The 25384-nt window shown below is 32.5% G+C and overlaps 1 protein-coding gene across 1 annotated transcript in view; it reads left to right on the top strand.

The window, feature by feature from the left end:
- Positions 1 to 1400: 1400 nt before the first annotated feature.
- LOC143064464 (uncharacterized) overlaps positions 1401 to 25384 on the top strand; it is a 39605-nt gene continuing 15621 nt past the window's right edge. Inside the window, exons 1-11 of the mRNA XM_076237306.1 lie at positions 1401 to 1453; positions 2025 to 2305; positions 8191 to 8277; positions 9575 to 9958; positions 10349 to 10498; positions 10968 to 11180; positions 14034 to 14245; positions 19911 to 20181; positions 20406 to 20555; positions 22231 to 22417; positions 25194 to 25378. Coding sequence (XP_076093421.1) covers positions 1417 to 1453; positions 2025 to 2305; positions 8191 to 8277; positions 9575 to 9958; positions 10349 to 10498; positions 10968 to 11180; positions 14034 to 14245; positions 19911 to 20181; positions 20406 to 20555; positions 22231 to 22417; positions 25194 to 25378 — 2157 coding nt within the window. The 5' untranslated portion in view covers positions 1401 to 1416. The remainder of the gene's footprint in view (positions 1454 to 2024; positions 2306 to 8190; positions 8278 to 9574; positions 9959 to 10348; positions 10499 to 10967; positions 11181 to 14033; positions 14246 to 19910; positions 20182 to 20405; positions 20556 to 22230; positions 22418 to 25193; positions 25379 to 25384) is intronic.

Raw genomic sequence — 25384 nt, 5'->3', positions numbered from 1 at the left:
TAAGGTAATAGGTAACAGGTGAATATACTATTGGTATCGGTATCGGATTCGACTCGGAACCTGTTAATTATTGGAAATATTAATTATGTGGACAACAAAACTTAAGATTCTGATTGGTGTAATTTTAAATCTACACCAATGTCCTATATTAGCTATTATATATAAATTTGAATTCTTTAATTTGCCGGTTTAACCTAAAGACGTCTGACAAATTGGACCTCGTTATTTTAGTATTATAGATACATTGATGATAGTGAGAGTATATTAGTACTAGTACTGAATGTTTTCTTTTATGTAGAAAAAAAAAAACAAATTACTTCATTGGGGAAAAGGGGAATTTTGACGGTGAAAAGGAACATTCTAAATTTATGCTAATGATTGACGTAGCTGTTATTAAAATCTAGCAAATCAGTGTGAAATATTAAAATATACAATAAGTTCAATGATTTAAGGAACTCCCTAACTACACAGGTCCTTAGTACACATTAATGGTGTTACACTATTGTTTCAGGTAGAGTAAAGATTTGTACCTATTAACACGTTTAAACACGCTGCATTTGTATGCACCTGTCCTAAGTCAGGAAGCTGATGTTAAGTGGTTGTCGTTTGTTGATGTGGTTCACAAGTATTTCTCGTTTCTCGTTTTTTATATGGTTGGTTTTCCCGTTTGAACTGGTTTACACCAGTCATTCAGTGTGAGCCAAGGCTCCGTGTTGAAGACCGTACTTTGACATGCATATAATGGTTTACTTTTACAAATTGTGACTTGGATGAAGAGTTGTCTCATTGGCACTCATACCACATCTTCTTATGTCAAATTAAGATGACAAGTCCAAGTTAAAGCATAGGACAAAGAAGCAAAGCAAACTGTCTCAATTAACGAAAAATACAATAGATGTTACAGAAAATAATGATGTTACAGAAACCCATCTTAGACTAGAGATTAACTATCGTGCACCTATATAAATAAGCAGTTCTCGTTTATACAAGTGGCTTAGATTTATTCATTACTTTTGAACAACGGTATATTGCTATTGAAAAAGTAAAATCACAAAAATACTAAAAATACTTTACAAAAGCATGAAAAATAAGTTGCTAAGAGAAAAATCCAACATTGCAATTAAAAACCGTTGGTTCAGTTCCAAAAGTTATCGATTGAAAAAAGTACACCTTGATTTAGGTATTTGTTTAGTAATGAACACTCTGACTTATCGTATCGATTTTTAGAACTATCTATTGTTTTATTGTCACTTGCATAGAGAGAAATATATAATACATGTATTTAATTAAAAGATGTTTACAAAATGACACATGTACAAACATGTATTATAAGAAAATATCTGCTTGCGAAAGCAAACTGTATGTTAATGAAATTCTACATATCTAGGTAATGGCCCAGTTGTTTGTCCTGATGAAATGTCCTCTGATACTGGATATTATCCAGGGTGCAAGTGTAAGTTTTTAAACTTTATTTTTTCTAATTCCCATAGCGCATAAATCTTAACTTAATTTGAACGCTGTTACAAAAAGATACATTTATGAAATTAAATTAAATTTCCACCGAAAAACAACTGAATTAAGTTTTTTTTACCAATGTGTTAGTTTTTAGCTGCATTTTATGACATATCAAGACACTTCCATGTGTATTCAATTGTACCTAAATTGTCGAAATTTCACCAGTAATACTCGTGTAGCTTGTATACGTTTGTGGTAAAAAAAAATACTTTACCGAAAGACACTTATTATATTTTGAACTCATCATAGATACTACTATAAAAATTGTATACGCCAGACACGTGTTTCGATGAAACAGCATTATTACCGTTGACTGGTAGTAATCACACATACAATTTATCTGTAATACTACTACATTGTCAGTATATAATAAACTATTTTTAAAAGGACTGATCGAGTACCTTGTTATCTGTTTCGTTCGTTTTGCATATCCCTGGTTAATGTAATCGAATGAAGACAATGTTGTTTGTTTCAAATTAATTTAAAGCAAAACCCATCTCCTTTAATAGATAACTTTCCTACAGAAATTGTACTAGTACATGTTGAGGCTGAGCTGATAGAAGAACAAAACTTTCAAATACCAATATATGGAAACCAGTCATATTCAAGCCTTTTACCAGTATTTCGATGTTCATTTGGTGATATATCGGAAGGCAACTACGTTTATGACGTCGACTGGTACATAAATGGAGATATTGTAAAACATCATCTAAATGTACCGTTTTCAAATATAAATTCTACGGTTCTGAGGGATACAGACTGGACCAGCCAATTCAAGATGAATATGGAGGTATTTGGCTTAATACTATAATAGTATTGTGTATAATTTCAAATATGCATTTAGTATTTTAATATCAAAACAAGTGTGGACACATATGAGTGTGGATAGTATGTTTGGATGTTTGACAGTGTCTTATGACAAAAGGAGTTCTATGTTTTTCCTATATGGTGTTATTAGTTGTGTTGCACGATGACAAACAATCTGAGCATTAGGAGTGTTGTTTATTTATTATTTAGTATTTATGTTCAAGACGGGCATGGAAGAGACATTAATTGCATTAGTTACCAAATGATTATGATAGAATATGTTCCACATCTTTGATTTTGGATACATTTTGTAGCTAGGAGAGCAACACATAATACATTTTTCTAGGTTCATATTTTCATGTGTTTTTTTTTTTGTAAATGGGAGATGATATCTAGATTTGTGAACATGATATAAGGAGCCTGTAATTCAGTGGTTGTCGTTTGTTTATGTGTTACATATTCGTTTTCATTTATTTTTTGTACATAAATAAGGCTGTTAGTCTTCCCGTTTAAATTGTTTTACATTGTCATTTCAGGGCCTTTTATAGATGATTATGCGGAATTGGCTTTGCTCATTGTTGATGGCCTTACGGTGACCTGTAGTTGTTAATTTCTGTGTCATTTTGGTCTCTTGTGGAGAAGTATCTCATTGGCAATCATACCACATCTTTTTTTATATGTATTTGCTTACTATTTGTATGGTTCTATTTATATTACTTTGTGGAAGATCGTCAGTATCATTAGTAAAAAAAATTGTTAAAAGGTCGAATTGTTCCTCAGATTAGAATACATTTATTGGTTTTTAGTAATGACAATGCCTGACAAGATGCTAGGGGCTAGATGAGGTAGGAAGTAAACTTCTGTGCTGATTTTTATCAATTCTTTGATAATATTTCCTCCAAAGCTGGTCGAAGCAAAAAAAAATTGACAAATATGAAAATGATTTCACCAAAAGAACTTTTTTGAGCATGCTTTAAAGACTCAAAAATGCTTTAAAAGTAATCTAATAGAATTTCAAGCATGTCAAGTGGATATTATCAACATCTACTTAATAAGTCTTAATATGTCTAAATATCTAAAAAGTTATAGTATTCAAAAGGTATTGCAAAATTATTCTCTTTTCATTTTTGTTTGTTATATAGATACAAATATAAGTGATACATGTACCACAAATACATGTACAGTATTTGTTGTGGTATGAAAGTGTAGTAATTAACATTTACTGTTACAATGTTAATTCACACAAATTTATTAGAAATAAACAATTGAATGAAAAATGTTGAACATGTACAATGAAACATAGTTTTAGAAATCAATTAGGCCAGATAGGCCTTATAATTTTTTTTAAACATAATCGAATGACCATTTACACTCAGGACCAAGTCATCAGTAGGCAGTACAGATGTATTAAAACAACCTAGCATCATATTGCTAGTAGCGGGAGTAGCATTGTCGGGTAAATTTGTTCTTTTTATAAAATTTGTTCAAAGGACATATAATGGTTTGGTTCAAATCGATATATGCTTTTTATCTCCCTATTACTTACATTGAAGAAAGAGGTGATACTACTTTGACAAATCCTTGTACATGAGAGTTGTCTGTCAAATCTTTTTTTCACAAAGAATGAATTGCATAACAATGAACTGAGCTCAAAGCAAAGTACTTAAATAATACACTTAGACAAAGAGCTAAATCCAGTGATATACTTTGTACTGGCTGCAGGTTCTTCATGAACATCCATTGACCAAAACCATATCTCAATAAAATGCCATACTACATGGTTGGATCAGAAGTCCTGAAAAAGACATGTTTTTTTTTTTATCGTATTTTAAGTATGCACAGGTTAAAACTTTCTTGTGGTATAATCATTCAGTATCTAGCAACTATCAATTTGCTTCATGCACAAATTGATATAGGTTGAGCGCTCCTCTGTTGGAAATAAGAACACACCTCCTGGCTCCACCTAATTTAAGTCAACTGATGAAGAAACATTCAAAACTATAAAATGTTATCCAAGACTTTTCAGTGTCTACTTACCATTGCCACTGAAACAGTGATATATTTGTACACATATATACATGTAAGACTAAAATTTTAAAGTACTACATATATAAGACCAAAACTGATATTCGGTCTTTACTACATCTTCATTCCCCAAGTCATTTTCAAATTTTCCAAATTTAGCTATATTTAAGCTAACTACTCCTCACACACATGTATAGATTATCAGTTTTTCTACACATGAGTATCGTAAGATATTTGCCAGTGAGCCGCAATGAATATTTTTAGCGAGTGAGCCTAGCTAATGAGCTAAAATGAATCAAATTGTGTACTCAGTCAGAGTTGTTGATATTTAAAGGTATCTTTACAAAGAAAACCTGCAAATCTCAGTGGCTTTTCAGCACTTTTCATAAAGGGGTGGCCTCTGACTTTCCAAAGGGCTGCCCACTCCTGTCAAGCTTTGATGATTTCCTATATAATCAACTAAATTTTTCCCACCAATAGGAGGATCTAGGGGGCAGACCCCTCCCCCCCCCCCTTTTCGTTGGAAAAATTTTGTTGATTATATAGGGAATCACTGAAGCATGACTGGAGAGGGCCCCACCTTATGAAAAGTTCTGGATCCGCCACTGCCACCCCCTGGGTCTGTCTATGCATCTGTTTATGGTTCTGCGTAATAGTACCAACACTGTTTTTTTTTTCACCTTCCTTACTTGGCCCTAGACAGTTGCTTATCTGGTCAAGGTTCTATCACTAGCTATTTTAGACTAGAGATTTCATGCGTACAATTTAAACCGGACCTCAAACGCATGTACTACAGACGAAAAGAGACAAATAATTTTATATATAACCTTGAGTTTACTTCGACTACTGATATGCAAACCAAAAAACAGACACAAAAATATCATAAAATAGCGATTGAAAGATTGATTGCACTTTGAATGTATAGTTCAGACTGAGACACGTGTTACATGAGGAGCTGGTTTGTTTACAAATAATAATGTCACGTGATCACTCACTGACGTCACAATTTGCATCGATCTTGCAGTACACTAGACAGTTCGCTCAAACAGTACCCATTATCATGCAACGCAAATGTGATTGGTTATCAAATAATACAGAAATAATGCATGTTTATTTTTAGAAGAAATTAGTTCATCAAAAAGATTAGATTTTCACTTTTGACACGAATAGGTCGGGTTGACATTTCTGTCATCGGGGATAATATTGAGATAAATGGGATTAAACTGACTGTCAAAGATGTCTAGAGAAGCACATCTGGAGAACTTTAACATAAATAAGCCATACTTACCAAAATTACTCTATATTAATAAACCCTATGTCAGTGAAATTTCACAATGATTACGATAAACAATTTTGATACTGACGATGATGCTGGTCACGGTTAAATTGGCGCAAAAAATATTCTTACTCCTATTGCTTGATGTAATAAAGTTTGTATAGAATTGAATTTGACTGAAGTTCAGCATACAAAAAAACCTGGATATGCAGAAGCATGACAATATATTACTGATAAAGTGTGTATATATTTTTGTTAACGAAGTTGCCTGTATACAGCTGTACTTCACTTGAGCGAAAGGATATCTCTATTTGTGAATCGGTTTATTAACCCTTTGAACCCAGGGTCGAAGTTGAAGATGTTAACATATTAACGGAAATTTTTTGGGTTGCTTTTACATCATTGAGGCGACCTATTTTCATTGCGGGGTTTCACATATTTCAAATGGAATTATAGAAAAAATAGAATGTTGTTAGCAGAATTAAAACAGAAAATGATGAACACTTGATTATTTTTAGCAATACATAAATTGGATTGAGGGTCTGTGTATTCACATTATTTGTAAAACTCTCCTCAATTATTCCTGTGAAGCGTGTGCTTTATATCGAGGCTTGCTATGCTTTACATCGGCACCACAGTGCTTCAACCAATCAGGGAATGTTTATTTCGGGCATTCGACCTATTCTAACTCAGATTTTTGCACATTTCAATCCAAATTATAGAAAAATGGAATATTGTTAGTACATATAAAATAGAAAATGATGAATACTTTTAGTTAAAGATGAATTGGATGGGGGTTCTGTGTATTTACATTATTTGTACAACTCTCCTTACTGATGCCATATTTTGGAATTTCCGTGACCTATATGTGACGCCTCTGGGTGTGGGAGGTTCTCGCTGCATTGAAGACCCATTGGTGGCCTTCAGCTGTTGTCTCCTCTATGGTCGGGTTGTAATGGGTCTTTCCCGCATAAGCAATTTCACACAGCAAAATATAATGAACATGTTTACTTTTATATAAGTTTCTTTAATAAGGAAGTTTATTAGTAAATTGAGTTGTTTTCGCATCACTTAAGTAATTACATGTAACGAACTAACATAGGTCCAAGTAATATGCAGTGGCTGATCCAGGGGAGGGTTTTCAGTTGGAACCGCCCCTTTTTTGGGGTGATCAATGCATTTGAATGGGCACATGGTTGGACCCCCCCTTTTCACAAAATGGCTGGATCCGCCACTGATGTGTTTCAGTTTAGATTAGAGTAACTGAGACAGATCCAACCATTTTTTAAAAGGGGAGCCTCACCCAGGATAAGCAGAGGCGGATTTAGTAATTTTTCAAAAAGGGGGACCTAATGTAAATTGAGTTTTTTCGCATCACTCACTAAATAACATAGGTCCGAGTAGTGTGCAGTGGCGGATCCAGCAGGAGGGTTCCCGGTTGGAATCGCTCCTTTTGTGGGGTGATCAATGCATTTGAAAGGGGACATGGTTGGACCCCCCTTTCAAAATGGCTAGATCTGCCATTAATGTGTTTCGGTTCTGACTTGACTAGCTGAGACAGATCCAGCCATTTTTAAAAGGGGATCCTAACCCAGGATAAAGGGTCAGTTCCAACTGATATCCCTATCCAAATGAATTGATCGTCAACAAAAAAGGGAGGTTCAAACTCCGGAATCCCCCCTCCCCTAGATCCGCCACTGACCAGAGACTTAATGTGTACAAACCTGATAATAAATATCACATTACCTCCAAAAATCACATGTTTCAATAATCCAAGTAAGAAGTTCCCGCGCAAATGTCATGTGTTACCGAAACGGGAAACACACAAAAGAATTGTAGGTGCATGTTGTCATTCGCATTCCGATTAATTTACACAGTTCAATAAAATATATATGTTAACATTATCTAAATTGGTTTTGAATTTAGTTACTAGATCAGAAAAATGATTTGTTTCTCGCAGACAACACAAAATAATATACATATTAACTCGACACTTAATCTAAACATCCCTACAACAAAATGGGACGACCAAACAGATTTCCTAATTTTGATGAAGGTGAAATATGTAGAATAAGAATTGTGTACTCTGGAATAAGATCATAAATAAAGCCCTATATAGAGTGTAAACAAAAAAATATAATGTATGAAATCATTGTTTATTACATCTGCTTGCATAATAATATTGAAGTTGAAACTAACAACGATCACGTGTATCCTGTCAACCCCTGAAAAACATAATATTGTCTTCTTGACTACTTCCGCAAACCGTGGTCTGGTAAAATGATATATTGTTATAGTGTATGTTAATAACATTTTGAAATTATGCAAAGCACTACATGTTATTATGTCATGATGTTATATGTGTATCTGTAATCAAATGATATGTGTAATAATTCAAAGAGAATAAGGTTTAAGTAAAACAACGACACAAACATATTAAGGATATCTTGAGGGCAACATACAGTCTTCAACAACATATAGTTGTCCATACAATATATCAGACCAAACTGTCGAATACCAAGATGATATTTAACAATGACTAAGTACTGACTTCTTGTTTTATACAGTTGAAATGCACTATTCGTATGAGATATTCAATAGATTCAGCACCTGGATCGCTTCTCTATAGTCAACCATATAAAGCTGGGATCTTTGTAAGTGACGTTTTACTTTTCGTTTGCAACTAAACCTTATAAAACTTATACATAGATTCTTACATCGGTACCTCTGGATTGTCGCATTTATGTTATTGACAAAGTTAAATCATCAAAGAAACTAACGAACAACTAAATTAAATATTCACAAACTGTTGTATCATGATTTTGCTGGACAGCGATTTTTGCTAAATATTGTCTCAATGACAATTATTATAAGCAATTGTAAAATCTCATTGAAGATATAAGGCTTACGATCGTGATAATTTAGTCGATTGAACGTTTCGTCTGTTCAAAACAAATGTGATGCACTCGATTCAAAATAGTTGGTAGGCCGAACCAAATAAAGTTGAAAGAAAATTTCAAAAAATAAAGCCGAAAAATTGTGCCAAATACCCCTAAATCTTTCTAGATAACCTATGTTAGAAAATAATTTCATTTGTAAAATTTATTGTCATTCTTTGTAATCGAAAAGAGTATGTTGATACCGAATAATATCATTTTTTCGTATATTTTAACTAATTTGATTCGTTCAGGGATAGTCACATGTTAAACTATAATTTCGAAGGTAGATAGAAAACGGCGGATAGAAAAAGCATATTGCATAGCAAAACCCATATTGCACGGTTATTTTAAAAAACCTAAAAACCGATATAATTTGTGAAGTCATGTAATAAATTTCATGATATTGTTAAAAGTTTTATAAAAAAATATCTATGATCGATCATTTGAAGAAAAACACTTCAAATACATAAGATGTAAAAAAAAAAAACATACAAAAGATAAATGAAATAGCAACTAATATGTTGTTATTGTCAAGGAAACAATATGATATCTATAAAATTTTCATAAAACTCATATGACGATCTTGGCACAAATATTGTTAGAAATTAATAATATAACAATTATAGCCTATTTATGAGGTCAATACATGATATATCAACCCAAAAAAGTATATCGACCTCGGACTTCGTCTTCAGTCAATATACTTCTTTCAGGTCAGTATATCCTTGTATCGACCTAATACAAATATTATATACAATTTATAATGGATATAGGTAGATGTGGGGTGAGTGCCAATGAGACAACTCTCCATCCAAATAATACATTAATATTTATTGAAATAAACAGTGCAATATATTAAATTCTACTAGCAGTATACATAATCAAGTTTAATAGCTCAAGTTTACTTTCAATGAGAGTTATTCTTATTATTTTTTCAGCTGTTCAACAATAAGAATAATCATTTGTGCATATTATTTCACGACAACATCTTCTTTATTTGTTTCCAATTTAGCCAGCGAAATATGAATATACTGTGAATGAGGGAGAATCAATCGACATTACCTTTACGTCAACAGCGCCCGTTGGATGTATACCATCACATGACGCCGTGAAGACAAACTGTGAACAGAATTTTTACATTTTTCAACAAATGGCTGACCAAACTTCAGTATCACGCAATAGCAACATTGTGAAAGCAGATATAGTTTTTGAAGCTCAATTTTGTGGTTTAAGTATAAAAAGTCTAAATTGGGAAAATGAGACAATACTGCGTGTGCACGGATTAAGTGACTCAATTTATAACTTTCATGATCGATCAACAATTCTCAAGATATCTACATTAGCAGTATCGGAGTCAAATTATATTTGGAGAGATGTACAAGTTCCAGATATAATGGTTAATATAGGTTGAATATTTTAATGATAATTTTCCATTTTTGACAAATAAATAAGCACAGACGTGCAAGTATTTCCGTATTATTTCCCAAAATTATAATAATCAAAAGTATGTGTTAATTAAGGAATGACTGTAATATTTTTTCTGTCTATGAAGAAATAACATAAAAAATGTGGTGCACACAATAACCTGCGTAGTTATTTCGAATAGACAGAAAAAATATTACAATCATTTCTTATAATTTAATTTCAAATTGCGTTTTAAATCGGTTTAAACCATAAAAAACGTTGATGACGTCACGGTCACATGACAAAATTATGTCTATGAGCTGATAAACAAAACAGCATCATCAAAAATTAAATTATTTGTAAATAAAGTCTATAATTTCAGGTCACAGTTATAGACAAGGATTATGTACTTATTGACAGACAATGTATGTCTTACAACGACCCCCATATAACTACTTTTGACGGGAGATTGTATCATTATATGAACGTTGGGGAATTTGTAATGTACAAGAATGACAAAGGTCCTTATTCGGTATGTACTAATATTACAAACGAGTAATTCACAACTATATTTTATTTAGTTATTTCAGATTTTATTTACGATGCAGTCAAGCAAAAATAATAGATAATAATTTGTATACTGAAATTAACATTTGTCAGCTCGAACATATTGTATTGGGTGAATGTAAGCAAAAAAGATGAGACACGAGTAAACAATACTTGAAGTTGTATCCATATTACAATGTAATTATATATACAATATTATCATTATTAGTAGACAAATGAAATAGTTCATTAAATTTTACACGAACTATAGATAAAAAGGAGATCATTCCTCAAGACCTTTTTGATTGGTCAATGTGTATAAGATAAGAGTTAGCGCTTTCGAATATTTTAAAATATCAGTAACAATGTAATGTTTAGAAGCTTTTTCTGACACTATCAATACGATTTTTTTTATTTCCGTTTGAAACCAATTATTTTTTTCTGCTATGCATCAGGTGCATGCTTTATTTACGAACTGTGGTTTTGGATGGGCTGGATCATCGTGTCATTGTGGTATAGCTGTAAGAAGTCGCGATTCTTTGTTTGTCTTACGGACGTGCCAAACAATTTCAAGAACAGAGAAGCATTTACTTCCAGAACCTATTACTAAGCTTCTAAGATGTCATGACAAGGATTTAGTGATAGAACATAATAGAAATAGTTACAAGGTTTGTTACAAAATAAACAGTAAAAGTATTAATTCAAGTGTCGGGATGTACTATAATTGTAATGTGTCAAAATATATAAGAAAAAAACTATTGTCGACCTTTTTATTATAAACACAGACAAAATAAATGAAGTAATTTATGACAAAATACAGAACTCCAATTTGGTGGGTTAAAACATGTTAACGGCATCCCAACCCTCTCCCTTACCTTGGACCGTGGTATAACAGTACAATATAAGTACGAACTGTAAAAATCAGTTGAAAAAGGCTTAACTCATCAAATGGACACAAATACAATGGACGGTGACTTGTACATTCCATCAACAAAAAAGGCACTAGGTACAGATCTGAGAGTACTCTCAGTTAACTGACAGATTCTTCAAAACCTCTAACAACAAATGAAAAAAATCATTCATTAAAGACTAAATTATCAATCCGTACACATCCAACATCCAATGGATTTAGTGTAAAGAAGTCATAAACAGCCATAGAAAAACATGACCTTGTGCAATACCAAGAATACAGGTATCGACAGATTGCAGTTCACAAATAGGTATATGTATATAACATACTAGTAATATTTAGTTTGCTTTTAATCTATTGATAACAAAATCAATATTTATACCAATAAAAAAAATCATTATCAAATGGTAAAATCAAAAGATCAAACACATCAAATGGAATGAATACAGCTGTCATATTTCGGACTTCGTATTGGTATTTTCGAATGTAAAGAAGTTGGATTAAACCTGTTTTTAAGCTACCTTATTCTCTCACTTGTATGACAGTCGCAAATAATTCCATTATATTGCCAACTATGTTTGAGCTTAACATACCGACATAATAGGTAAAAGGCTAAACAATTGAGATGCAGCAGTCACTTTTATGTTTTTATTTTAATCACTATTAAAATAGACAAGGTCAACAAGGTAAACAAAATGGCATTTAAACAATCTATAGACAAAGCACATCATCAAAATCGACAGAAAAAAATACTAAGAAAAAGCAAAGCACAATAGCTCTATAACAAAATGGCGCGGTGTATAAATACCGATCCACGCAAAAATTATATGTAATACCCGTATTTTAAACGTGCATGTATATATGACTTTTGACGTGACTCAGTTTAATGTCTCAATCTATCGGAATTTGACTTTGGACGTTTTTGGTGCAGATAGAACCTGTGATCCGATTTGGTAGCCAAAGGTTTTTTTCACAGTGATGTTTCCATTGTTTTTTGCCCTTGTAGTTTTTTATTGGCGTCTTTGTCAATATACTATACTACAAATATGTTTTTGATTTTTTATTTAAAATTGCTAGATTTAAACCCCCCCCCCCCCCATTTTTTTGTACTTAATCAGGAATATGACGGTTGTATTTCACTCGTTCCGTTGAATACATGCAATACAGTTACAGGCGAGGTAATGACGTTGCTAGCGTAAAATGTTATTTCGCGATATTAAACTGTGACATATCGAGGAAAGATGCATTTCCCGACTGTTTTTAATTATTTAAATTGATATAATCTGAACACGAGTACATAGACCTTTTGATGAAAATACGCAAAAATGACGCTTTTTTCTCTTAAACCCGAAACTGTTTTGAAAATTCATTATTTCCAAAGAAATGTTGTACATTTTAAGAGCATATTTATCTATAGAAGACTTTCATAATGTTTGTACACATATCTGCTTGTATTTATCTGTTTTAAATTCACCTTGGGGTTTGGCATTTTCACCTATACTTTTTTCCCCTGGTAAACAGTTTGTTTGCAAGCAAAGTTAACATTGCAACTGCTTTTTTACCCCCTTTTGATTTCATTCATAACAAATTCCATTTAAATAAATATAAATTGCAGCGTAAATGTGAAATGACAGAATAAAAACAGTGTTGGTGCATAGTAAGGGAAGTGGATACACAATTCCTCGGATGAGTTAGCATGTTACCAGAGTAGAAAACCAGTTTAAGCAGGACTTTGCTCTTTGTTTCATAAGATTTATTGTTTCAAAATTAAAACATCAATAATTTTCTTAAACTTTTTGCTATTGTTTTTTTCTATTTCATGTACCTACAGATTCTACAACTGTACCAGGTGTTCTACGATATGTATCATCCACTCGATCAGTTAAATTTACAAATTTAAAACGCGAGGCCCGCCTAGCGTTTAAATTATCTAAAATTTAACTACCGAGAGTGGATAAATAACGTATTGCACGAAACTTGGTGGTGGAAACTGTTTCTATAATGATTTAAAGACGATATACAGACAATTTGAATCCTTCTTTATGTACATCTTTTGTATAATAATTTTATAAATTTACTGTTTGCAAAAGTATAAATTATTCTTTATACTAGGGATGTTCTAGTAACTAACAGAAACCCTGGCCGTTTTTGGCACAACTTTTTTTTTATCTTTTGGTCCTCGATGCTGTTCGACTTTGTGCTTGTTTCGGCTTTCAAACTTTTGTATCTGGGCGTCACTAATATATCTTGTGTGGACAAAATGCACTTCTGGCGTATTAAAATTTTAAACTTGTTGCCTTTTGTTGGCTGTTGTTCGTGTGTTTCTTTGTCAATTGTGTTCTCCAATTTATCTATATTGTAGTCCTGTGGTGTTGCGTTGTCATTTTAATGTAATATTTCACATGGTTATAAAAGAGGGAGGTTTGGCATGCGGAAAGCAAGATAGTTTGATGTCATAATCGAATTTTGACCTATGACGAAAAGAGATCAAACGAACCACAAGTTGATTGAATAAAAATAATAAACAGGTCAGGAAAATGATAAATTAGGTAAATTAGAGAAATGTACTAACAGACTTGTATAAATACTTGAAGTTATTTTTACTTTGTAGATAACTTTGCCTATCGGAACAGAAATCAATTTTACGATATCACGACGGTCAAAGTTTATATCAATGATTGCAATAAAGCCATCTATTTGTGATATCAATAGAGCAAGAGGTTTGTGTGGTGTTCCTAGTACAACAAAAGACCAGTCAGATGATTTTACTCATCGTCAAAATGGACCGATTAACAACGACCAGGAATTTGCAGATTCCTGGAGGTATTATTTTGTTGTGTATGCACAGAGAAAAAAAATTGAAACCCCTTCATTTTATCATTTGTGATTTGTTTTCGGTTCATTTTAAGAGTATTTGATCACTGAACCTATGATTTTCTTATATTTCTCTCTTTTCATTTATTCGTTACGCGAAGTATGAAGTAATGACCTGGGTTTTTTTTTATTAGTGGGAATTTTGTTACAATATAGGATTTATCTTCAGTTATGCTATCATATCATTGAATGTTTTAGATCAGTTTAAATATATTTGATTGTCTAAATAAACAATACTATTGAATACAAGAAATAAAAACTGAACATAATCCTCTCCGAAAAAGTACATTATATAAAAATTCAAGATGACAGCTGTTATATAGTTCTGTACAATATAACAAATATATACAATAAATATATTATGCTTAAACAGTAACTGTTGGATACCAGTACATTTAAAGATATTTATCAAAGAATCGTTTTTTCAAAGAATCGATATTTATCAAGAAACTATTTAACCACTGGGTCGATACCACTGCTGATAGACGTTTCGTCCTTGAGGGTATCACCAGCCCAGTATTCAGCACTTCAGTGTTGACATAAATATCAATATATGTTTTGTTTTTTTTATAAATAAATTAGCTGTTTCTAAAGAATGAAATTTTTGAAATACTAAGGATTTTCTTATCACAGACATGGATTACCTTAGTCGTATTTGGTACAACTATTTGGAATGTTAGGTCCTCAATGCTCTTCGCTGCCATGTCCGGTCAGAATGGGGACGTTAAATCCGATGTCTCGTGGTTAGAGAGTGCCACAATCTTTGCACGTTAATTACCCTTGCAACAACTCCATGAGGGGTCCGTAGGTGACCTGTTGCAAGGCAAATTGTCTGTCCCTATCCAATATACCATCACTTTCCATTGGCATCCAAAGTTCCCCGACTATCATCCCAAATGGCCTCTATTATGACAAGACCTACCCATTGTATTTATTGTTAACTTGTTCTCGTCCTGAACATGCATTAAATATTTGCCACTGGACGTTACGCACCCAACAATCAATCAATCTTTAGTGCTCTTCAACTTTTTATTTGTTTGGATTCATGCTATTTTGATCTGAGCGTCACTGATGAGTCTTGTGTAGACAAAACGCGCGTCTGGCGTATTAAATTATAAGTCTGGTACCTTTCATAACGATTCACACCACTTAGTCGATGCCACTTCTGGTGAATGTTTTGTCCCCGAGGTCATCACCAGCAAAGTAGTCAGCACTTTGGTGTTGACATGAACACATTATATGTTAGGTTTTTTTTTAATTTGTCATGTAGTTCGGTATTTATCGCATACTTTTTTATGCCAGTTTTTTTGCAAGGAGTACACACACCTCTGCTAATGAGGTTCATAAAGTGTCCTACCGACGACTTTTATATATACAATTGCAGGTAGATGACTTCAACAAACATACTTGGTTCCATGATAATCATGAGGATTTTAGCGTTTCCATTGTCGTCCTCCATTTTCTCTGCATTAAAACCGTATGTCAAATCTTATTGTGAAAAAAACATTCCTCAACTGGTACCTAACGCATGTGCATGTTCACATTATGCGGACTTTATAAGCAGTGGTTTGCTTCTGACACAAACTGCTTTAGTAGGCGAATGAAACGGTCTATTGAAATCTGTAATACATCCATTTTATGATCACCGTCACAAGTACAAATTTAGGTTTACCGATTGGATTATTCACAAGCGAAATGTTTGTTCAGTTTTATAACTTTTTTTAAACCATAAATATTGTCTGATTAATACATTAAGCGATTTTGTCCTATTCCCTAGTTTGTCTGTTTAGCAAACATAGGCATGAATAATCCCGTAAAAATGTCCAAAAAAAATTACCAACCTGTTATTCTCTTCTAACATTACTTTAATGCATTTTCCATATCTCTTTTCTATGACCTTAATAAAAACCCAAAGCCAAATTTATCTGGTTACTTAAACAGACGAAATTAAGGTATAATACAATATGAAGAACAACCATTTAAAAAAAAACAATCATAAAGTTTAAGCATATGGCAAAATCAAAGGTACTATATTCAAATGATTTGCACCACGTGACTTTGTCCCTTTTGATCAAATAACTTCCCTTAGCTTAGGCCACACCAATTTGATTCCCTGTTCGACGGACCTGCCCGCACCTATTTTTTTCAAAACAGATTTTTTTTTTATATATTCCCGCTTCCCGCATCCGGAAATGTAATCATGTCCATTTCCCGCACCGTTTTTTTTTTAATATTATAAAAAGATATCAACATTTGTTTTTAAAATCACAGTCTAAACTGTATAGGTCTATAACGATTTTAAACATAAAAGCACCCCAACACACTGTGTAAATATCTGTGAGAATATTTGTTTCAGCATGAAACCTATTTATCCAAAGTGGGAGTGCTCCGAAATAAATGTATAACAGCGGAAATACCTGTTAAGAACAAAAAATTGGTTTCTTTCCCCCTTAATTATATTCCCTATCAAAAATGTTCGTTGTTAGAATAAAGTACAAAGAACTTCTGAAGGATTTGCCTTCTACTGCAATTATATTGTATGCTGGCGAAGCAAAACTATCCATAGCCGCTGCATGTTTATGCATTTGTCCTGATTGATTCAGGGGCCTGTCGTTCAGCAGTTATCGTTTGTTGATGTTGTTCATTGGTATTTTCCCGTTTGGATATATAAATTAGATCGTTGGTTTTCCTGTTCGAATTGTGTACGCTAATAATTTTGAGGTCCTTTATAGCTTGCTGTTTGGTCTGTATCAAAGCCCTATGTAAAAGGCCGTACTTTGACCTGTGTTTGTTATTATCAGGTTGAGAACAACCCTCCCTCAGACAAGGGGTCATTTTACCGATGTAGAAAAGAAAATAGAAATACCAAGGATTTGTATAGTTCTTCTATACAAAACCTTTGAAAACTTAGAATTTTGTACTCAAAAAGAGGAGAGTTACATCATATTTTAAACAAATTTTTCTAAAAGAGGGGTCCACTTATTTTGAATAATAATAAAATGTGTTAATTTAACATGGTTAAAGTCCAGGAATATTACAAAATTCTTGGACATGTTTTGACCATTTAATACCAGATAGATATATAGTTCTTTGAGAAAATATGAGCCCTTTTGTACAAATGTACAAACAAATATAGTATAACTTATATTGATTCCTCATAAAACATGTAAAAGGGATATTTATAACATTAAGGGGTTGTCCCCAAACTGATTATGACTTGGATGGAGAATTGTCTCATTGTCAGTCACACATACATAGACTAGATTTAATTATTTCTTGGTAAACAGGGGAAAAAATACTTTAGAAATTAAAGAAATGTCAAAGTACAAGTGATAAATCGAGTTTTGATATTGTCAAAACCTACTATTGTATGTTTTCAAAAAAAAAAAATATAATCGCTCGCCTTTACTTTTCAAGCTTCGCCTCAAAAACATTTTTTTATTGAAATTTTCAAATCGCTCGCTCGCCCCAAATTTTGGAGTCCAAAAATCCGTAGAACAAGAAATTAAATTGGTGTGGCCTTGAGATTGAAAATATGATTTATTTTAGATTTGCGGATAATCCAGTCCTTTCCCGTCATGTATCTAAAACTAATGTATAATGTTGCTTACCAACGTTTAGCAAAACACAATAACAGTATTAAATTTATAAAGTTCTAACCATTGAAAAAAGTAAAATCAAAAAAATACTGAAAATCTAATCGGAAAGTCCATAATCATATGGCAAAATCAAATAACAAAACACATAAAAAACGAATGGACAAGAACTGGAATCGATTCATGAACAGCAAGGCTATAAACGTAAAGAATTTGACGATTCCCGTAAAATTTTCGAACTATTTTTGATTTAACGACTGCAGAAGGCATATTAGTCAAATAACAGTTACTGAATTACATGATACACAGGCAAAATTTGCTCAAATGAATTTCACATCAATCTCACGTGAAATTCACATGAACAAAATTCACGTGAGATTCATCTCCTTCATGCTTATACATAAAACTCACGTGAAAATTTTCCTTTGAATTTCACGTGAATTGAGATTCACATGAATCTGATGTGAAATTTTTTACATGAATTTCATGTGAAATTTACAAAACAAAATTGATATTTTTCATGATTTTAATTAAATTTGAAAATTTAGATGTTATTTGAATTACTCTATTTTAAAAATTCATGTGAATTTCACATGAAAAAAATTTTACGTGATTTTCATGTGAAATTCACACGAGTTTCACATGAGAATCACGTGAAACTCACAAAAATTGATTTCACGTGAGTTTATTATAATTTGCCTGTGTATGTCGAATGAATGTTAAACAATTTCGTTTTCAGCCCACTCTATACGAAAGATGCGTAGATATTATAATTACAGATTGTTGTCACCATTGGCTGTTCCCACGTGTCGATTAAAACTTAAATATATGAACAGAGCTATTGATTTGTTCAACGTATCTAGTATTTTTTTATTATTCTATCATTCAGATGTTTTACTCCCGATTTTGTTTGAACATTGAATTATTATAATGTATTTCGTTTTATTACAAAACCCAGTAAATGTTTAATTTCTAATAGCAACTATTTGTAACAAAGAACCAAGTTACGGCATGTTTAGTCTCAAATTGTCTTGAAACCTTGTTTGTTGATAGCCATTGCGAAACATATCAGAATTATAGTGACCAAATCTAAAAAGTATACTTTTTTAATGAACTTATATCACAATATCTCACAAACCGTTACAGTTGAAGTTGAAAATAAGACAAAAAGTGTTCGGCATTCAATGACGTATAGTTTGGTCAATGTTCAAAGTTATTGATGGCCTTGACCTTTTACTCATATTCCTTTTACTAAATAAAGTCATAAATGGTAACAAATAGATGCAAAATAACGTTAAAAAATGTTTACAGCGAGTATAGCTATTATTTTGTAACAAGATTAAATTTGGGCGGTCACGATCATTTAAAAATTTCGATTTATGAACATTTATTGATACAATAAGTTATCAAGCTTTTAGCAACCATATATATATATTGGTTCAAAACAATATGAATTATTATAGATCCATATGAAAGGATATTGGGTCAATATCGGCACTAAACCAATTGGAATTTCAAATTCCCTTTAGAACGATAATTGTGTTTCTTGACGAATGTAATTCAATGAAATGATTTTTATAATGTGTAATTCAGATTATTTCCATCCCGGTTGTTTCTTGTTCGAACTATAAACATCAGAGATATTTCGTTTTGTTTTGTCGAACTTTGTATCTGTATTTGATAGTTGTTTTGAGCTTTTTATCGTTCTGATGAATTCATCCCTTTTGAACCGATAAGTTTGTTCTTATCTTGTGCTGTTATACCACTGCCCAAGATTAGAGTAGAATTTGGCGCCAACAAATATTTTAACTAAGCCACATGCTGCTTTAGGGATTCGTTCATTGTTGAAGGCCATGACCTATAGTTGATTGCTTCTGACTTATTTAGTTTATGGTTGGGAGTCATCTTATTGGCAATGATACCACTCTTTTTGGTTTTATATTCAAAGTTCATTCTTTTTTCCTCAAGAGTTCAAAGGCATCAATTCCTTACTAACTTCTTTTCACTTTTGCTTGCAGGATAAATCCGACAATGATTGCTGAACAATTGTTTTGCGTCGATAATGTACAGTGTAATTTAACTGATATTACAGAATTTTGTTCAGAAACACTCATGCCAGAAGAGGAGACGATGGCTTCATTTTCTACTGCATGTTCATCATCTCAAGGAAAAAATCGATCTGTTAACTATGTCGACAAAATTGTACAACGCACCTTTAGTGGTGATGATGACGTAATTGATATTCCGTGTTTTACATACGACGAGAGTGTTTTTAGTACTGAAGTGACGGTATGTTATTAGGCCTGACGACTTACTACAGATAGCTTAAAAAATGGAAAATAATTTGTCAATAGAAAAAAACTTTCAATTATTATAGATTTTCGATTTAGTATTATTTGAAAATAGTCATATGTTTGTTGAATGCTCATTACAACAGTGAGAAATACAAGATTAGTATATAAAAACAGTAAGAGGATTTGTGCTGATCAATTACTTCTTCATTTAATTTATAGATTCCTGAGACATTTAGAAATGGCTGGACGGAAAACACTGCATGGCAGACCTGCATGGACGAAATACAGAATGCGCTGCCACCAGAGGTGGCCAACTTGGTAGATGTATCTGTAGCCAAATTTGTTGAATCATGCGTATTGGATATTAAGGTTATCATAAAATTTATGTAAAAAGATTAGAAATATAAATATTAGACAGAAAACCAATGAAACTTTTTAATTTTCATTAATCAAAACATCCAAGAACAAGATATCTATAAACACTACACAAACGACGTATAGTGTAAAGTTTATTGTATAAAAAATGAATAAGATTTTAAATCAAACTCAAATGGCAATACTGTAAGAACATAGGTATGAATTTTAACTGGACGAATCAGACACAAACAAAAAAGATTTTAACTGTTTTTTTCTAGTATTTAGTTAAACAAAATAATTTCACTCTAGAAAACATAATTCGGTAGTTGTCGTTTGTTTATGTGATACATATTTGTTTTCGTTCATTTTTTTTTTTATATAAATAAGTCGTTAGTTTTCTCGTTTGAATTGTTTTTCATTGTCATTTCGGCGCCTTTTATAGCTGACTATGCGGTATGGGATTTGCTCATTGTTGAAGACCGTACCGTGACCTATGGTTTCTTGCTGACAGTTGTCTCATTGGCAATCATACCACATCTTCTTTTTTATATGTAATGCTTTTCATAAATCATATTACATGATTAACTTGATTTCTCATTTTTACAGAGATTTTGTTTACTGTGCCCATAAATTTAGAAACGATCCTAGTAATCTTATCGGTCCTTTAAATAGACTAATTATAAAAAGTTACCAATTCAACACTGTAATTAAATCTTCGAATAATGCCCTTATTGGTTTTAATATTCTAAAAGGAAACTAAATATTATTGTTATATACATATCCATCTTCATGGATCTATAATCTGTCGATACCTGTATCTTTGCATTGCACAAATGAATGGGTTTTTTTCTGACTGTTTATAAAGTCTTCACACTAAATCTATTGGATGTTGGATGTGTACTGATTGATCATCAGATATCAGACGATGATTGTTTTATTAGTTGTTATTGGCCTTGATGAACTAGCTGTCAGTTACTGTGAAAACTCTCAGATCTGTACTTACTGTCTTTATTTTGTTGGGATGTAAATGTACCCGTCCACGTCCACTCTGTGTTTTTGTAAGATGTATTTCAATTTATATTTATCAGATTAGTAAAGCTTTTTTAAAATAATTTCTATAGGTTGTTCTAAAATTGTACTTTTGCACTACTGTCCCAGGTTAGTCTGATGGTTTGGATCCCGATTAAAGGGTGAACCCAACCATATTCTGTATACATATGTATGAGCCTGTCCAAATCAGATTTCTTGTAATTCAGTGGTTATCGTTGTTGCTGTGTTACATATTTGATTTTTATTTGATTTTTTGAACATCTATAAGGCCGTTAGTTTTCTAATTTGTATTGTTTAACATCTGTCAACTTGATTTTTTTTTAAACTGACTATACGGTATGAGCTTTTGGAAAGCCGAACGGTGACCTTTAGTTGTTAATAGTTTTGAGAATGGAAATGGGGAATGTGTCAAAGAGACAACAACCCGACCAAAAAAAACAACAGCAGAAGGTCTCCAACATATCTTCAACGTAGCGAGAAATTCCCGCACCCGGGGGCATCCTTCAGCTGGCCCCTAAACAAATATATAATGTCTGTATCATCAAGTCACTTGTAAAGAATTGTCTTATTGGCAATTATACCACATCTTCTTTTCATTTCTAAGTTTAAATTGACATCAAATTTTATTTTTCAAAAGCTTGTCGGTGATACAACTTTTCTTCCTGATACTATTGGTACTATGCTGACTTTCGTTATGACAGAAATAAGGCGAAATGAGTCATTGTATCTTTTAAATACAACAGAAGGATCACAGACTTTAGTGGAATATGTTACAAGCTTCTTGTGTCCTAACAACTGTAGTGAAAATGGAAACTGTGCTATGGGTAAAATTGTGTTATTCTTCTACCTGTTCAAATGAAAAATGGGTGTGCAAGACGATAACGGAATAGGCACAGTGAGGCCCACAATTATGTGTAAATATTTAGTGTTCCAATACACGATCTTTAATTTGCTCGTAGATCAGTAAAATACGTACGTCAAGCTTTTTTGGACAATAAACACAAATTTCTCATTTGGTCTTTACGTTTAGAGAGAATGTGTTTTAGATATACGAAAGCAGACCAAGCACACCGTAGATAATAGGGGCGTATAGTTAAATTCATCAGCAAGAAAAATATCAATCCAAAAATTCCAACAAATGAAGACCATGTGAGTTATATTTTCATCCGATTAATCCTACCACAACAGGTGTCTATTAAACTTGGGCCGTGTTCACACAAAACGCCGTGTACAGTAAAATTGAGAATGGAAATGGGGAAGGTGTTAAAGAGACAACAACCCGACCATAGAAAAAACAACAGCAGAAGGTCACCAACAGGTCTTCAATGTAGCGAGAAATTCCCGCACCCGGAGGCGTCCTTCAGCTGGCCCCTAAACAAATATATACTAGTTCAGTGATAATGAACGCCATACTTATTTCCAAATTGTACGCAAGAAACTAAAATTAAAATAATACAAGACTAACAAAGGCCAGAGGCTCCTGACTTGGGACAGGCGCAAAAATGCGACGGGGTTAAACAGGTTTATGAGATCTTAACCCTCCCCCTATACCTCTAGCCAATGTAGAAAAGTAAACGCATATCAATACGCACATTTAAAATTCAGTTCAAGAGAAGTCTGAGTCTGATGTCAGAAGATGTAATCAAAGAAAATAAACAAAATGACAATAATACATAAATAACAACAGACTACTAGCAGTTAACTGACATACCAGCCACAGACTTCAATTAAACTGATTGAAAGATTATGATTTCATCATATGAATATCAGACACAATCCTTCCCGTTAGGGGTTTAGTATCATACCATCATAACATATATGAGAAAAACATAACCCGTGTCATGCCAACAACTGGTTTTTGAATAAATGTGTTTAGTTCCGATGCAAAGACCCTATAAGTGAATCAATATTAACGCCAAAATATGCAATCTTTAATGACATGACAACAGTATCGTAACTATATCCTTTCTTAATAAGTCTATTTAAAGGTTTTGTTAGTTTCTGAGGTGAATACTGACATTTTTGTGCTTTATAAAGAATATTTCCATAAAAAATTGGATGTGAAATACCTAAACGTATAAGAAGTCTGCATGTTGAGCTATATTTACGAATGATGTCCTTATACCGATGATAAAATTTAGTAAATGTTTTGACTAGTTTGTGATATCAAAAACCCTGGTGTAATATTTTTCAGTAATACATAAATTTCTCTCGTTAAAATCTTAAACATTGTTACATACACGAGCGAATCGTACAAGTTGAGATATATAAACACCGTAAGATGGTGACAAGGGAACTTCACCATCTAAAAATGGATAATTAACGAAAGGAAATGAAAAATCATCTCTTTTATAAATCATAAATTTTAGTATTAAGCTTTCCGTTAGTGATATAGATATCAAGATCGAGGAAAGGGCAGTGGTCATTGTTAGTATTAGCTTTATTTAAAGTAAGTTCAACAGGATAAACTTCTTTAGTATACATACTGAAGTCGTCATTATTGAGAGCCAAATTATCATCCAAATATCTAAAAGTATTATTATTAAAGTTGTTTATCAGATGTTGTTTCGATGGGTCTTTGCGGATTTTTGTCATAAACTGTAACTCATTGCAATACAAAAACAGGTCCGCAATAAGTGGTGCACAGTTAGTCTCCATTGGAATTCCGATAACCTGACGATATACGGAATCTCCAAAGTGAACAAAAATGTTATCTAGTAAAAATTCAAGGGCATATATAGCATCAAAGCATGTCAAATTGACATAGTTTATTTGTGTATTGCTACTAAAAAATGGCTTAAATGAGTTTGAACATATATATTCACATTCTGACTTTTTTTAAAATGCCCATTTAATTAGGTGTGTGAAATTTTTCCTAATGAGAATGTGAGGCAATGTGGTATACAGGGTAGAAAAATCAAAACTTTGAACAGATTCAAAATCACTAATATAAGCATGCAATTTATCAAGTACTTCAAACGAGTTCTTGACACTCCAAAAGTAATTAATTCCACTTTTTTCGAAGGCCTTATTTGAACAATTTATTATCAGGTTTTTGATTGTACCAAGTGTACTGGTAAGAAGAATAGACAATTTAGTAGTGGAACAATGGCTTGAAGACGAAATAAATATATATTTGTAAGGTGTTTATTATTGACTCTTTTTTTCAAAAGCGACGATAAAATAACAAAGATTTTATACCATTTTCAAAATTGATATTTTAAAATATATATAATCAAGTTCTGAAAAGAAAAGTAGGGGTTAATTGGCATGGCAAAAAGGGTGTTTGCTACTTTGTTTCAAAATAACAAGCTTTACGAATGTTCGCTGCTCTTGTCATTGATTTTTCGTCAGATAATTCTCACTTGATAGGTACAATCGTAATTGACTAGGATTGTAAGTTTTTGTTACCAAAGGTTCTCTTAGGGCACTTCGATTCCCCCAACAATAAAAAGTGACCACAACGAAACAGCACAATCATGATGAAAGTGGCGTAGACACAAAACAATCAGTCAATCAAGAAAATATTTGTTAGTTTAATGCAGAGTAGCAAACACCCTGAAAGGCGAGAGAAGTATACAACTAAAATTATTTATATAGGTCTTTGTGAATGTAATGGTAAATATATTGGGGACGACTGCTCTGAATCAATTACAATCCCGCCATCAAATATCAGCCTTACTTCGAATGGACTTTGTATACCTGGAACAAATGACTGCAGGAACCCAAATATCTTCGGAAATTTTCTTACCAAGACAATTTGGTACAACATAAAGTATTTTCAGGTAACG

This window comes from Mytilus galloprovincialis, chromosome 1 (genome assembly GCF_965363235.1).
Source record: "Mytilus galloprovincialis chromosome 1, xbMytGall1.hap1.1, whole genome shotgun sequence".
In the NCBI taxonomy this organism is placed as follows: domain Eukaryota; kingdom Metazoa; phylum Mollusca; class Bivalvia; order Mytilida; family Mytilidae; genus Mytilus; species Mytilus galloprovincialis.
This window is presented reverse-complemented; position numbering and strand designations above follow the sequence as displayed.